The sequence below is a fragment of the Hydra vulgaris genome, chromosome 05 (assembly GCF_038396675.1).
Source record: "Hydra vulgaris chromosome 05, alternate assembly HydraT2T_AEP".
In the NCBI taxonomy this organism is placed as follows: Eukaryota; Metazoa; Cnidaria; class Hydrozoa; order Anthoathecata; family Hydridae; genus Hydra; species Hydra vulgaris.
The window spans coordinates 27,215,145-27,232,500 of NC_088924.1; the positions used below are offsets into that span (position 1 = coordinate 27,215,145).

Genomic DNA, 17,356 nt, shown 5'->3' on the forward strand with positions numbered 1-17,356 from the left:
GCACATCAGAGCATGTTAAACCAAAGTTTTCAATTAGTGATGGAGTCAGAATAACTAAAAAGAAAACAGCGTTTAAAAAAGGATACACACCAAGATCGACTGAGGAGGTTTTTACTGTGTCACAGATTCAGTTCACAGATCCACCAACGTAAAAAATAACTGACGATAATGGTGAAGAAATACAAGGTACTTTTTATGAACAAGAACTGCAAAAAACTAACAAAAAAATATTTAGGATTGAAAAAGTTATTCGCAAACTCAAAAAGGAGTCATTAGTAAATTGGTATGGGTACCCTGAGACGTTCAACTCATGGGTTGATAATAAAGAATTGATAAGTCTGTAAATTATACCGAATCATACCTAGCGTAAATCTGTAAATCATACCTAGCGTTGCTGATGGAAGAAGATTAGTGGTTACATTAAACTCTGGAGATAAACAAATTGGAAAATCTGGAAGTTTTTATGCTTTAAAAGGACAATTTTTCTATTATGCGTAGCTATATTACATTTACGCTTAACTTAAAAAAATTGAGCTATATTACATTTACGCTTAATGTTTATGAGCCAAAAATTATAAAATTAATTTTATAATTTTTTATACTTTTCTTCATATTTATATATTATATTATTTTATTATTGGCTCAGAAATTATGGTTAAGATAATGGTTGAAATAAGTTAAGAAATTATGGTTAAGATAATGGTTAAAATAAATTAAAATAAAAAGTTAAGAAATTATGGTTGGGTTTATAGTAGTAAAAAATGAGCCAGAACTGGCCTTCCCCCATATATAAAGTCTTTATAAAGTAATATAAATTTATATTAGACTTTATTAGACTTTATGAAGACTTTTTGAACTTCTTTCTTTTCTTGAAGAAGTTCAAAAATCTCTTTTTGAACTTCTTCAGGACTTTGCACAGTCTGTTTGCTTTAAATTGTTTTAAATAAAGTTAAAAAATGTCCTTAATTTAGACGCAATTATTGATCAAAAGAGCTTGAACTTTTAAAATGTGCTTCAGTCCATTATTTTCCTAAAAAACATGTTTTTTTCACTCAAGATAAGTTAATAAGTAAACAAAAAAAATGTTGGTCGTTGTAGCTCTTTTTCTCCTCCTTGAGGTATGTTGTATGGTATGTTGTATGTTTAAATGTTTTTGCAATAGCACTGAGCAGTGCAGGACTAACCCACCGGGATACCGGAAATATCCCGGTGGGCCTACCGGCCTAATATCCCTGTGGACCTTTTGGACAACAAATAAAGTCAAATTATTTTTTAATTCTTTCTCTTCACTTCATCACAACATTTCATTAAATTTATTTATTTATTGTATTCTGGACTTCGTTAATTGATCAAATCAAAACAATAAAAACTAAACCAACAAATGAAAATTTAATTCTGTTTTTGAAATTTCATCCCATTCAACCTTCATTATTTAAATATAACTTAAATGATCAAGAAAGTATATTTTAGGTGAGGCAGTCTTTAACGTAATTGGTTAATTTTAAATGTTGAAAGAGATAAGTTTTATTTATCGTTTTGTTTAGGTTTTAATACAAAATTTGATAACTCTATTTTTATAAATGGTTTTGATATTAAAAATGCTAAACTGTTTATCAAAAGAATTTCAGAACATGAAGTGTCTTTGCTTTATAGTACATGTACCAAAGCATACATTTTCAAAAACCAACGACAATGACATATTCAATATATTTAATAAACAAAACTAAGTAAATGTGCACCAACAAGGCCATGGGTAATCTCATAGCACTATTATCTAAAATACAGCAAATTCTGTTATTAACGCTATTAATTTTTTGATAAAATAAATTCTCTCAAATGGAATAAATAAAGCCAAAATAAGTATTCAATTAAACTCCATCCAAGATATTAACTTAGTAGATCAATGTTCAGTTGTTACATAATACACTAAAGAAAGTCGTGTTTATGAACGATTAATAGCAATAGATAACTGCACTTCAACAACTGTAGAAAATGTGTCTAAAGATGCAAAATTTTCAATAATATGAAAAATGATGTTAATAAATGTATTAGTAATTGTACTGATGGTGCAACAAACATGCAAGGTACATATTTAAATCAAGTTTTTTAGGTTAAATCAAGTTTCCCCAAATCAAGTTTATATTGCACATTTATTAAATTTAGTTATTACGGAGATCACACAAAAGATAAAAGATTTTTTTTTGGTCAAGTATAAGACATTAGGATAAGTATTTAGTACATTGAATAGTACATCTGTAATTATATTTTTCGTCGATGTTCTGCAGATCTGTGAAATCTCAATATCCGAAAAATTTATCAAAGAAATTAGATATCGAGGATTATATTGAAACAATGTTATGTCAAACAAATAAAAGAAATAGAACGTATCATTCTAATAATAGATTTCGTATAAGTGTATATAATGATATAATGAATGCAGTTTCCAGTAACATGAATAAACGACTTAAAAAAAAATGATCCTCCTATATTTTATTTAGATCAAATAATTTCCAACAAATTTAAATTACTTAAATACCAACTCACACTTTTGAACTTTTAACCAATTTAATAAATCAAAAATTAGGTAAAAGTATTACAAAGGAAATTTTGAAAGCTGAGCAAATATATTTTCAAAACAAGAGTAAAATTTTTTAATAGTACTTTACAGTAAGATCATGCAAATCATGCAGAAATTGTATTGCATGCTGTTACACAGTTTTGCTAAAATTTTATCTGGATATATTAGCATAATTAAATTTATTTTTAGCATGCTACTTTATCATCAACACAAGTATCTTGGGAGAAATCTTTTTTAAAGTTAAAACATATTTTAAATAGACTTAAAATTTGTTTAAGTCAAAAACGCTCGGAAGCATGGCGTGTGAAAAAGATATTTTACATAACATTGACAATATTAGAGCAATAGATATAAAAGAAAATAGTAAAACAATTAAAAAAACTTACTGAATTAATAACTTTTATTAAATTATTTTTGATTTTTGTTGCAGTTAATAAAAAAACAACTCTTTTATTATTTTAATAAGTATGTTTATAAATTACTAATGTGCTTTTTTGAATATTTTTCTTTCTTAAACTTTATTTTGTGGGCCTACATCACCGATATTTTCCGAGCCTAAATCTATTTCCAGTTCAGCTCTGGCACTGAGCAAATTCGTCTCTTTAAAATAGCACTCAAGGTCTTGAGATTTTACAGGTCTGGAAATTAAAGCTAAAGTTAGGAATTAAATTCTGCAATTAAATTATAATAAATTATATAAAAATATATACATAAAAAGTCTGGATAAGCATATTACATTTTAAACAAATTTTAAAAGATAGGTTGTAGTCCATTGTAATATCTTAAGTGTTTTCCTTTTAAACAATCATATTGTTTATCTTGCGGACCAGATATTTTACGGAAATATTTTGATTTAAACCAATAACCGACTGACGACGAATTCTTAAACTATCTTAAACTACATAGAGTGGTCACTATACGCTTTCTCAGTTTTAACTGACCTGCAAAAAAAAATTTTTAATTTGAATACATTATATAAACAAACTAAGTTATTAATTTAAAATAGGTTGTTTATTTACACTTTTTAGGGGTAAATTTTCCATTTTTTAACTTTTGTTTCGAATATTAAACTACTAATTTATTCGGTGGTTTATTTGAGTGTTTGATTTTATAATTATATAACTGAACCCAATTTTAAAATTTCGTAAATCGTAGATTAAGACGTTTTTGATATTCAACCGGCAATTATTGATTTTTAAATTTACACTTAATTAAAACATGTGCTACTAATTTTCCAACCTACTAAATCGTTGACTTACTGATTATTCAACCTACCGTATTTTCAATTTTATAACTACGCCTTTCCGGTATGTATTTTGTTGTTGATTTGAATACGAGCCAAATTTAATCAGCCTTGGCGCAGTGGTTGAAGCGCCGTTTTCAGAATCAGGAGGCATAAGGTACGATAAATGCTTAGAAAACTTATTGCTAATTTAAAAAAATAAAAAGGTTAAAAACACAGACCAGATCATAGGTTAAAAATTAATTTATTTCAAACCGGTTGAAAATGAAAATCTATAAAACAGGTCGAAAAACAAATGATCGAAAACAAAAACGTCATAAATCGGTTGAAAATAAAATAGACTATAATTGGTTGAAAACAATTTAGGCCTCAGTAGATTATCTGAAAATTAGTTCCGCTTTTAAGTAGATTTTCTTTTTATAGAACAACTTAGTAGGTCAAGATTTTTGTAGGTCTAACTATCTGACACGATTAATTCGATAGTTTTATAAGGTAAAAAAAATATTAAATTTCTTAAAATAGTCAAAAGGTTTGAAGAAGTTATTACTTTTTAGAAATTAAAAGCCACAATTAAAATATTTACATAAAAAAAAACTATTAAATCATAAAATCTTAAATAAAGATATTTCGTACCATCGTATTAATTTCATAATCAACATAAAATTTATCTAAAATAACTCCATAAAAGTTAAATCAATCTAATAAAAGTTTATTAAAAAATTAAGCTTAAAGTTTTAAATTAAAAACACCAAGTACTAAAATAAATTACGCGCCAGTAATCGAATATTAGGCACAAAGTATTAAGTACTGACAAACAGATAAAACAGTTAAAGCCAAAAAATTAAACAAAGAGCTAGAACTACTGTTCGAACACGACGCTTCAGTAGCACTTTTTATAATACACTTCTTGTTTTTTCCTTGGCAGTCACCACACAATCCTAAAGAAAAATTAATATGTATAAAAAAAAAAAACAGAAAAAAATATATAAAACAATTATAAAATTTCTTTATATAGACTCATTGAATTGATATAGAAAGTCATTAAATTGATAAAGAAAGTCGTTGAATTGATATTTATAGTCATTGAATTGATAAAGAATGTCATTGAATTGAGATAGAACGTTATTAAATTGATATGGAACGTCTTTAAATTGGTATAGAAAGTCATTGGATTAATATAGAAACTTAATGTATTGATGCATTGATGTAGAAAGTCATTAAAATGATTAAGGCCATTAGATTGATATAAAAAGCCAATAAATTGATACAGTAAGTAGAGAGTGATGTTATACCAACGCTATTCCTTTAATTAATTTACTTCTTCAAACATTCTTTTTTTTTTAAAACTGTTTATGGTGGGGTAGGAAAGGGTAAACAATTATAATATAATAAATTGATAATTTTTTATATTGTAAAATAATAATATTATAAAACTAATAAAATATTTTAATAGTAATATACACTGTCCTCCAAAACATTAGCAACCAAATAAAAAAATTTTCTAATTTGATTACTTATTACAGCAATTTTGTTTTTTTTAATTACGCTTTAAATGAAAAAAATGGTTAATGTTACATATAATAAAAAAGATTTTAACATAATAAGACTACTTGAAAAAAAATAAACGTGAATTTTTGTTTGTATTGGTATTTTAACGCAATAACGTGGTCCTGCAAAACATTAGCAACTTTTTTAAAACTACCCTAAAAAAAGTTAATATCAATAGTTAATGGCATATCCTTTACTTTTTAGGATCAAGGAACATCTTCTCGGCATAGACTCTACAAGTTTATTAATTTTTTCTTGTGTAATCTCATTCCACATGGTTTCAATAGCTTTATATAGCTCATCGGCGTTTTTGAAGGATCCCTTGTGTTTTAGGGAGAGTTCAACTTCATACCATAAATTTTCAATCGGATTGAGATCAGGTGATTGAGCTAGCCATTTCATTACTTTAATTTGATTTGTTTCAAACCATTCTTTAACGAGTTTAGAGGTGTGTTTGGGGTCGTTGTCTTGTTGAAATGTCCATAAAAGAGGCATATTATTATCAGTATGAGGAACCACTTTTTCCTTAAGAATATCACGATAAACATACTGATCCATAATGCTATTTATTCGGTAAATAGGTCCAACTCCGCTAAAACCAGAAAAACAACCCCAAACATTGCACTTTTTCCACCACCATGCTTGATTGTTGCTCTTATGTATTTAGGATCTAAGCGTTTACCTTTAGGTCTACGTAACTTTAAATTTCCATCAGGACCTTTCAAATTGTACTTTGATTCATCGCTCCAGAGTACTCTACTCCAATCATTTATAGTCCAGTCTCTATGAGTATTTGCAAACTCAATTTTAGCTTTTCTATTCTTCTGAGAAATGAAAGGTTTTTTGCTGCTCTAAAGCTCAAAAGTCCTGAAAGTTGTAACCGTCTACAAACTATATTTTGAGATGCGGAAAGTTTCAGTTTTATAATAGTATCATTAGCGCTGTCAAAAGGATTTTTTTTAACATGACGAATAATTTTTCGATCGGTGAAACGACATGTTTTGAGAAGTCTTCCGCCCTTATGCTCTGTTTCTAAAAGATTACCTTTATTAAATCGTTTGATTATTCGACATACAATTGACTTGTTAATGGAGTATTTCGTTGCAATTTCCTTATGTTTGACTTTTTTCTTGTAATCTTTTATAATTCGTTCTCGAAAAGCTAAATTATACTTGTTTCCTGCCATTATAATCCAAAACAGCATATATACGCGATCTCAAATTAATATTGTAATAATTGCAACACACCATATTCATCTCTGGACAAAAATTAACAATTAGTTGATTCTCATTGGTTAAGTACTAATAATTACAACACAACAATTTCTTTGGGCATTATTTTCACACTTGTACTGCTGATTTTCCGTGAGTTTTTGTGAGTAATTATAAAAAGTTGCTAACGTTTTGGAGGAAAAACGTTTTTGCGTTAAAATACCAATAAAAACAAAAAAACGAGTTTATTCATTTTCAAGAAGTCTTACTATGTACAAATCTTTTTTCTATATGTAATATTAAGCATTTTTTGTATTCAAAGCGTAATTAAAAAAATAAAATTGCTGTAATTAGTATTCAAAGTAGAAAAAAAGCATTTTTTTATTTGGTTGCTAATGTTTTGGAGGACAGTGTAAATAAATGATAATATTATAAAAGGATAACGTTCATAATACATTTCACAATTTACTTTAACTTAAAATAACTCACCAATGCAGCTTGTATTATCAAGACCCAATTTCCATCCATATTTACAAGAGCACGCAAAGCTACCATTAGTATTGGTACACACTCCATTGCTCCAAGAACAAATTGGTTTGATACTAGTACACTCATCAATATCTTCAAAAAATTTTTTTTTTGATAATTAACTTTATTTAGACAAATATATATTTATCATTAAAAAATATTTTAAAAAAGGTGCAACAAGATTTGCAACAGTTGTGACTAAATCGCAATCGATATAAAAATATATTTTTTTGAAGTATAAAAAATGAGGGCAATTAGGCATTGTTTCGATATTGTTTAAAATTCGAAACAATGCTTAGAATTCAGCCGGCATTTGACCTTTGTAAAAGATTAAACTTGTCACTTAGAGCAAATTTTCCTTTAAAAAAAATTTTTTTAAAGGAAAATTTACCCATGCCGATTTAAAATTTACTGGTAAATTTACTAGCAAATTTTCCCGATAAATTTTGATCAAAATCAAATTTTACCGGAAAATTAGCATCACTAGTTTAATTATATTATTGTTATTTTATTTTTAATAAATTTCTCTTAAGTTTAATTTAGTATTTTTTACTCATTTCAGTTGATTTTATAATTTTATTCTATATTTTGTTTTTGTTATACTTAACTATTTGTTTGGCTGTTGCGTTATTGTTTAAACTATCATTATTATTATTATAATTGTTTCGATGTTATAATCGCTTGTTCCTAATAAACTTTATTAGTATCATTTTAACTATTATTAATAACATATATAATTGTATATTGTTTCTTACACTTTCTCTAATATTACTGTTTATTGTTTCTTACACTCTCTCTAATATTACTGTTTATTGTTTCTTACATTCTCTCTAATATTACTGTTTATTGTTTCTTACACTCTCTCTAATATTACAGTTTATTGTTTCTTACACTCTCTCTAATATTATTCTTTATTGTTTCTTACACTCTCTCTAATATTGCAGTTCTATGGATTTAAACTGTCATCTGTGTAAAAAGAAAATTAGTCAAAGTTACCGCTCAAATGTAATGTTTATATATTTTAGACTCATACAAAATGTGACAGGATTAATGATGCTAAATACAGTTTACTACAATTAAGTCGCTCATTGCGATATTTATTGATAATTACAACATAATTCTTTTTATAATATTCACCTATTTATCATTTTGCCGACTAGAATTAATGATAACTCTGCTACAATTATTGATAATATTTTCTCTAGTTTAATAACTAATGAAATTATTTCAAGAAATTTGACAACTTCTGTTTCTGATCATTCACCTCAATTTTGTATTAGTCCCAATTTCAATAAATTATTTATACCACACAGACACAATTTATATATATATATACATACATATATATATATATATATATATATATATATATATATATATATATATATATATATATATATATATATATATATATATATATATATATATATATATATATATATTATCCATTTATATAACCATAAAATTGAAAAAAATTACAGATTTATTTATAATTTTACAAAATTAGGTTCGGTGTCACTCGTATAGTTAAAAACTAGTCATTGAAGTGACACCTTAACAAAATTAACAAATAAACCAAAACACAAACAAGCAACAAAAAGTAATAATACAGATAGTGATCAAAAAATAATTATAATAAAATAAAGAACAATAACTATTAAAAAAAGTCTAATAACAAAAAAAGAAAAAGAGAAAGAACACAAGAGATAATGAATAAATGAGATAACACAACATTTAACGATCAGAACGGTGATATAAAATAAAAAATAAAACATAAAGATATATTTAAATATTATGATGAAACAAAAAAATATGAAATCACTTGAATAATAGCAACAAATGTAAAACGCAACAATAATTAAAATAAATTTAAAAAACAATAAAAAAAAAAAAAAAAAAAAAAAAAAACCACAACAATATAAACAATACACATAAACACGCCTATAAAAACGATGCACAAAATTACACGACAGTATAAACAAAAATAGAAATACAGGACAATATAAAAATACACAACATAAACAATACACAAAAATACACGACAATATGAACACTGCAAACAACCTAAATTAATAAAACTTAAAAATTGTTTTTTTTTTATTTTCTTTTATATAGCAGGAGTTTTAAAAAATTCAATGAAGAAAACTTAAAATCTGATTTATCAAAAAATGATTAGGATGACGTTTCAATGATACTAACTCATATGTTATAGCATATGTTTCCGAAAGTTTATTACTAATACAACATTGATTTTAGATTGCCACTGATTGCACTGATCGCCACTGACCCACTTGAAAAAACAAGTATCAAAAACTTCAAACGTGCACAATCTTTTCTAACAAAAAATGTTAAGATCTAAAGATCTTATTAATATAAACAAGTTTGAAAGTATTTTTAAGAGATATAAATATATGATAATTACATTAATTAAACTTAGTAAAAAAATTCATTTTAAAACATTTTTCTCAGAAAATATAAAAAATCTTCGAGAATTTTGGAAAGGCATTAATAATCTAATAAATGTCAAAAATTTCAATAAATCATCCCCCAACTGTTTGCAATAAAATGAAACTTATTTAATTGACTCTAATCTCTGAATCATTTAACACTTTTTTTTTTAAATGTTATAAAATATAAACTGAAATCCAATATTCATTTGTCTTACATTTACAATCAAAAGTGCCTTAAATATCCAAATTTACTTCTGTATTATCTCCAAAAAATATTCCAGAAATTTCATCTCTTAAATCTAAATTTAGAAATTTCATCTCTTAAATCTTTTGAATACAAAAATATTATTAGGTCCAAACAGCATTCCCACACACATTCTTATTGATTTAACTATGAATTTTCAAATACTCTTTTTAAACTATTTAATACCTCATTCATAAATAAAACATATCCTGATATTTTGAAATTATCTTGCATTATTCCAATATTTAAAAATAGCTCTAAACTTTCATTCGCAAAATAGACCTATTTCTCTTTTATTTAGCATTAGTAAGCTTCTTGAAAAACTTATGTATTCTAGAGTGTACTCTTTTCTAAACATATTTAATTGTTTAAATGATTTTTAATTTGGTTTTTGATCAAAATATTCTACTTGCCATGCATTAATAAATATAACAGAAGAAATCAGAAATGCTCTTGATACTGGTCATTTTGTTTGTGGTGTTTTTATGGATTTACAAAAAGCTTTTGATGCCGTTGACCATAGTATTTTGATTTCTAAATTAGAACACTATGGAATTTGCAGTATTGAAAACATCTGGTTTTGATCTTATCTTTCAGATCAAAAACAATTTTTAAGTATTTATGGTTTAAATCAGTTTTGTGCGGTGTTCTTAAAGATTTTGGTTTTGGTCCTTATTTTTGTTTTTAATCTATGCTAACTACCTAACCATCTCTGTTCACTTCTCCTCAGTTCATCTGTTTGATGATGATACAAATCTCTTACATATCAACAAATCGTATTATTCTTTGTGTAAAAATGTAAATTCGTATCTAAAAGGTATAGCTCATTGGTTAAATGCTAACCTAATATGTCTTAACACTGAAAAAACTGAACGAATTTTTTTTCATCTCTAAGAAAAAATTATTTCTTTAAAAATGTTGTAATCAAAATCAAAAATAATAATAAACGGCGATATCCTTTGAGTGTTATTAAATATCTTGGTGTGTTTAGTAAATGCAATCTTTAATGGAACTTTTGCATTCATGAAGTAAACAAGAAACTTGAGTTAATGGTATGTTTTTAATAATTACTCATTATGTTGATAAAATTACACTTAAGAATATTTACTGTGCATTATTTTTATCTCATCATAGCTGTTGTTGTCAAGTTTGAGGGTTGGAAACTATCACATTAACAAGTTGCTATCATCTCAGCGTAAATCCATTAGAATAATAAACTTCCAACCAATTAAATCAGTACATCGGAGTCCTTTAAAAAACTTTTAGACATTATTATCCTAACTATTAAAATATTCTTTTAATTTTCTTTTCGTTATTACTACAATTACCATCAGTATTTTTTGTTTGTTTATTTTTCTATTATTATAACCTGCAAATTATTATTTATAAATGTTTTTTTTTAAGATATGTTCTGTGTGCTTTAACTTATGTGTTTATGTTCTACGCATTTCAATATATCTCTTTGTTTATTATTAATTATATAATATTTATAAATTAGTGTCACTCCTTTGATCAGACTTCTGTATGAGTGACACCATCCGAAAAAATCATTAACTATTATTATATATAATTTTCTGCTTATAACTACCATTATAATATTTATTATAGTTATTATTTTTTATAAGCAATTATTGTAAACATACTTATTAATACTATTATTATAATTTGTATTAATTTTGTCTTATATATCTTATATTATTATTATTGTTAATTTTTTTTTAAACATATTTGCCTCCAACAAAGCTGCAAGCAACCACTAACTAAAGTTGGAAGTTACTGGAAGAGAAAAGATGAAGATTGTAGAGGAAGATAACGATTGACAGACAACTAAAAGGATTGCAAATTATATGAATCAGGAAAGCAAGATGAAGGAAATTCCAAAGAACTGATGTTTGAGGAAAAAAACTAGACAAATAAGAGTTTTTGGAGCACTTAGGAACAGTCACAGAAAAAGGATGAGACTTAATTGAATGACGAGTAATGCGAGAATGAACTTTAGTAGATGGCACAAGAGACGCTAGCTCTTTAGAGCAGTGTCCACTATAGTATTTGTAGAAAAAAGAAAGAGAAGCAACACTATGACGATGTGATAATGGTTGGAGGCCAGCTGCAAGAGCAGGTCCAACTATGTTTACAATGCATTTTTGCACCTTGTCTGAAAGAGAAAGAACATCATTAGAAGATCTGCCCCAGATATGGCAGCAGCATTCCATACAAGACTGGATTTGAGATTTATAGAGATAGAGAATAGAATCTGTAGTAAGAAAATGTCGAACTTGATAAGGAGATGCAACCATAACAGATGCTAAATTTGCAACAGATTTGATATATGGTTTTCAAAAAAAATAGGAAGTAAGAGTTAATCCTAGAAGATGAAGAGTGGATGACTCATCGAGTACATCTCCATTCATAAATATAGGAAGATATAAATTATTGTGATAACAATTGGCTAAAAAAAATTGAGTTTTATCTGTATTAAAGTTCACCAGCCACTGTGAGCCCCATGCTGTAGCAGAAGTGAGATTCTTTTTAAGCTCAAATGCCCCCTCCAAGCAATCAGAGAGTGTTGGCTTATCTTGACAAGAATAAATGGTAGTATCATCAGCAAACAATGCCACCTTAGATGTGAGAGTATCTAGAAGATTGTTAATGTAAATTAAAAAGAGTATAGGGCCAAAGATAGAACCTTGAGGAACCCCTGAAGTTACAGAATAAGAAGAAGAGTGCTGTCCATCGAGGACAACTTTTATACTACGATTGGAAAGAAAGGATTCAACAATCATAAAGATGTTGCCAGATACACCATAAGATGAAAGTTTATGGAGAAGACCAGCATGCCAAACTTTATCAAAAGCTTTTGAAATGTCAAGAGCGATGACCTTAACCTCTCCACCTTTATCTAATGCATGATAAAACCTATGGGTTATTACTGTTAGCAAATCAGCTGTAGAACAACAAAATCGAAATCCATAATGATGGTCAGAAAGTTCTTAGATTCAAGATGAGAAATTAAGTGTTTGTTAATTAAAGATTCAAAAACCTTGCTTATGATAGGAAGAAGACAAAGGGACGGTAGTTAGACGAATCAGATCGCTTTGCAGAAATTTTTAAAATAGGGATAACAGATGCCACTTTCCAGCAGGCTGGAAAACAAGACTCTGATAAGCACTTGTTGAATAGTTTTGAGAGTATAGACAACAGCTTCGGAGAACACTTCTGTAAGACAATAACAAGTATGTTATCCGGGCCACAAGCTGTAGACGAGTCTAAGCAGGAAATCACTTTAGATACAGAAGCTGGAGTGATACGAATGTCAAGCAATGGATCAAACTGTTTGTTAGCAATATCAGGTAGAACGCAACTAGTGGAATCAAGAGATGATATTGATGAAAAGTTTTTAGCAAATAATTCAGCTTTGTCTTTTGATAAGGTGACAAAGTCTGAACCATAAAAGAGAGGTGGAGTTAAAGATTTGCCCTTATTATTAATACTATTAAAGATTTTCCAGAAGTCATGAGAGCTTAATTTAGATGAGATACGAGATTTTATGACCTGAGAATAGCAGGCTTTGGCATTAGACAAAACCTTTTTACAATGGTTTCTAGCAGTAATAAACAGACATCTGTTTTCTTAAGAATTGTTTTGCTGATAAATATGGAAGTAACAATTTCAATCGGCAATCGTAGCAGCACAATGTGAGGAAAAAAATGGAGTTATACAAGAAGCACATTTGTCAACAGGAAGACGAAAGATTTCTACCCAAGGGCATTAAAAACATGGATAAAATACTAAGATTTGAGTTTCAGGTTTATTTTACTTTTTTTATAAAACAATATGAGAAAATAATAGAAATATTCCAAGTTTTGCATACATATATGTATATGCAAGTCCATGGAATCATTTTATGTCATAATTCTGTATCAATTTCTTTTGAGCCTGTTTTTGAGCTTTTAAAAACATGTAGAATGACATGTAAAAACATGTAGAATGACATGACAGTAGAATTCCATTAACAATTATTAAAAATAATAGACAACATTTGCTAATGCGCATTTTCAAACCGAAAACTCTGTTGCTGTTGTATCATCAACTTAGGTTGTAGGAGAATTCAATTTATATTTCTGGCCACCTTATTGTGTATCTAGATTAGAGACAAAAGTTAAGGAGAGAGAGAGAAATCAACAATCAAATGGGAGTGCATAAGAGTGTGTTGCATTTTTATGGTAGTTAAACTTTTTTTAAGTATTTAATTTATTCAATCTTAGCAAAAAAATATTTTGAAGGAGTTCTTATAACTCCTGGTGAATTTAATGTAAGACAACATTTACAATTTGAAACAGAGCATTGGTATTTTCAAACATCTGAAGGTAACAACTGTTTTATTAGAAAAGATGATAATGTAAATCTTATTCATAATATTACTATAAAAGGAAGTGATATAAATTTAATATGTCAAAACTTTAGCACTATTTCTGATTCTCTTTTGCTTTGCCTTTCTCAAGACTAAGTAATTGTAAAGTACTCAGAAACAAATTTGGTGCATTGAAAAGTTGTTGATAACAGATATTGTTAGTAAATGCATGTATTTACCCAAGAAATTCCTGCATTATTATTCCTATACTGCATTTACTATAAATGTATGTTTTTTTTCTAGGTTATTTCATACTTAATTATATTAATATAATACATAATTATTTACCAAAAAAAGCTTTTATTCAAGCTGTTTTTTTTTCAATGACATTCAGAGAATAATTTGTTTTGTAATTTGTTGTACAGCTGTTGAAGAGAGAGAAAGAAAAACCAAGGGTTAAATGGAAGTGTATTAATATGCCTTTGTGGCATTTTTATGGTAAGTTAATTTCTTATATTTATTTGAGAATAATTTTAAAACATGTTATAAACTCAGATGTTTGCCGTGGAATACTAATACTTTTTTATCTCAATTGTTTATGCAATTAATAAATTATAATTGGAACTTTAATGTGTTATTTTTATTTGATTCTATTAAATTTGCATTAAGTTTTATGTATTAATATAATAAATAACAAACATATGCAAACTATATTTGCATATGTTTGTTATTTATTATTTCTATATTTTACTCATTGCATATATATTTTTAATTTAAATTTATTTAATTATTGACTTAAGTACAATAACTTTGGAGCTATAAGAAATAGATTGTTCAAGCAACCTTTTTGATCTGGACAAGGTAATGAGATTGTGTTGGACAAGATAATGAGAGTGTGAAAAAAGTTTATAATTTTTTGGCATATATATCAATATATATATATATATATATATATATATATATATATATATATATATATATATATATATATATATATATATATAAAAATTAGTAAAAACACTTATCTAACTTTTATCTTCAGCATAATGTTTCTCCATCAGTAGTTTCATCAGGAAGAATGTCTAAACATCAAAAAAAAATTTTTTTTTTTGTTGATGTTTAGACATTTTTCCTGCTGACTCTACTGATGGAGAAACATTTTGTTGAAGATAAAAGTTAGTTAAGTGTTTTTTCTAATTTATTATTGCTCTGTTCTTTAAGAACATTGAGCACTCAGTTTGTAGACTACACTCACATCTTATATATATATATATATATATATATATATATATATATATATATATATATATATATAAAATAGTTTATATATATAATATATATATATATATATATATATATATATGAATAAATATATATATATATATATATATATATATATATATATATGCATATATATATATATATATATATATATATATATACATACATATATATATACATATATATATATATATATATATATATATATATATATATATATATATATATATATTATATATATATATATATATATATATATATATATATATATATATATATATATATATATATATATATATATATATATATATATGGCCATCGTATGAACATTTTAACATAAATAAATATTATTACAAATTTTGATTTTTCTCTGTGTTATTAAGTTAAAGTTGCTTCTTTGATCAACATTAATGTTTTGATCTTTATTTATCAGTATTATAGTTTATGCAAACTTATTAGGGAAAACAATTAATTAATGCAACAGTTTTAAGAAACTGTTAATTAAAATTTACCTTTTGAATCAAAAAATAGTTTTTGCAAACAAAAAAAGAATTAAAAGTTTTAATTATTACATCATGCAAACGGGCAAACGCAACACAAGCCAAATGTCGGATGCCATTGTTGAGCCAACAGTTAGCTGCAACGTTGTACTAACTGCCAAATTGACGTTGGGCCAACATCGGTTCCCAACCATAGGGTGACCAATTTTTTGATGTTGGCCCAATTTATGCATTCTAGCTTGGTCAACACTGAATTTGAAAGTTCTTTAAATAAAAATTATTTTTAGGGGTACCTCAAGACCCTTGAACATTTAAAATGCCCCTAATATTATTAAAAATTAAGTTTTTCAAATGTATGTCTTGTTAACTAAAATGAAAAAAATGTATATAATTTTTTTTGTGTGAAAAGATTATTATTTTTAAAATTTTAATATATTTTTGCTTCCTTCGAGACCTAACAAGACATACTTAAAAAAAAAAATTATTTAATATTAGGAGCCCATTAAATGTTTAAGAGTCTTGAGGCACCCCTAAAAATATTTTTAATTAAAAAAATTTTCAACTGCAGTGTTATTTTATCACAAAGAACACATTAAGAGGCGAGCTGTAGATATTTTTTAAAAATGTTATTTTTTAAACCACCATAATACACATTATTTTTCTTAATGTTGTTCACCTCAACAAGGCTCAGAAGGTCACTATAGCCAAGGAGGCTACTTTATTATGGTAAAAACCCTTTCTTAATTTTTTAACTTCAAAACAAAAAGCAAAAAGTACCGAATTCTATCCCCAAGTGGTGGGGATTAAACTCGGAACTTCTCACTTAGAGTGATGGCAAAAAGTCTTGCAACAAGGCACAATTTTACACAAATCAATGTTTCCACGCCAGTAGGCTCAGTGTTATTATCTTATATTTTTATCTTTAGGTATAAATATATTTATAAAGACAATTCTGTAACTTAAACAGTTAATTCAGTGAAAATCATGGCTAAGATTTGGCAGCTTAGTAAAGAAGAAAAAGCATGCATTCAACGTCTTGCTAAAAGTGGTATGTCTCATGCAGACATTGCAATAATTTACATGGTTGAACGCACTAAAATTTGGCGTGTTGTAAAGCAGGTTATCCCCCTGTCTCCTAAAAAGAGGTCTGGACGTCCTAGAGTCACTTCACAGCGTACTGACCTCAGGATGGTAACAATGGTAAGATGAATCCTTCAATAACCTCTGGTGACCTACAGAACAGCATACCAACACTTTCTAATGTCTTAAAGCGCACAATCCATCACAGACTTTCAGCAGAATTAAACTTACCTGCACAAAGGCCATTTAAGAAGCCATTAGTAACTAAAAAGATGAGAAAAAAGCGCATTGAGTTCTGCAAGAAGCATCAAGATTGGACAGAAGAGCAGTGGACAAAGGTGA

General features: G+C 26.8%; 1 protein-coding gene across 2 annotated transcripts in view; it reads right to left on the reverse strand.

Annotated features, from left to right (window-relative positions):
- Nucleotides 1-4,351: 4,351 nt before the first annotated feature.
- The window catches only part of LOC136080742 (uncharacterized), a 122,632-nt gene continuing 109,627 nt past the window's right edge, over nucleotides 4,352-17,356 (reverse strand). Inside the window, exons 14-15 of one of the 2 annotated variants that reach the window (XM_065797785.1) lie at nucleotides 7,070-7,201; nucleotides 4,352-4,759 (exon numbers count right to left, since the gene is read on the reverse strand). In XM_065797785.1, the coding sequence (XP_065653857.1) occupies nucleotides 4,608-4,759; nucleotides 7,070-7,201 (284 nt within the window). In that variant the 3' untranslated portion in view covers nucleotides 4,352-4,607. The remainder of the gene's footprint in view (nucleotides 4,760-7,069; nucleotides 7,202-17,356) is intronic. The other variant, XM_065797786.1, reaches the window with a different exon arrangement.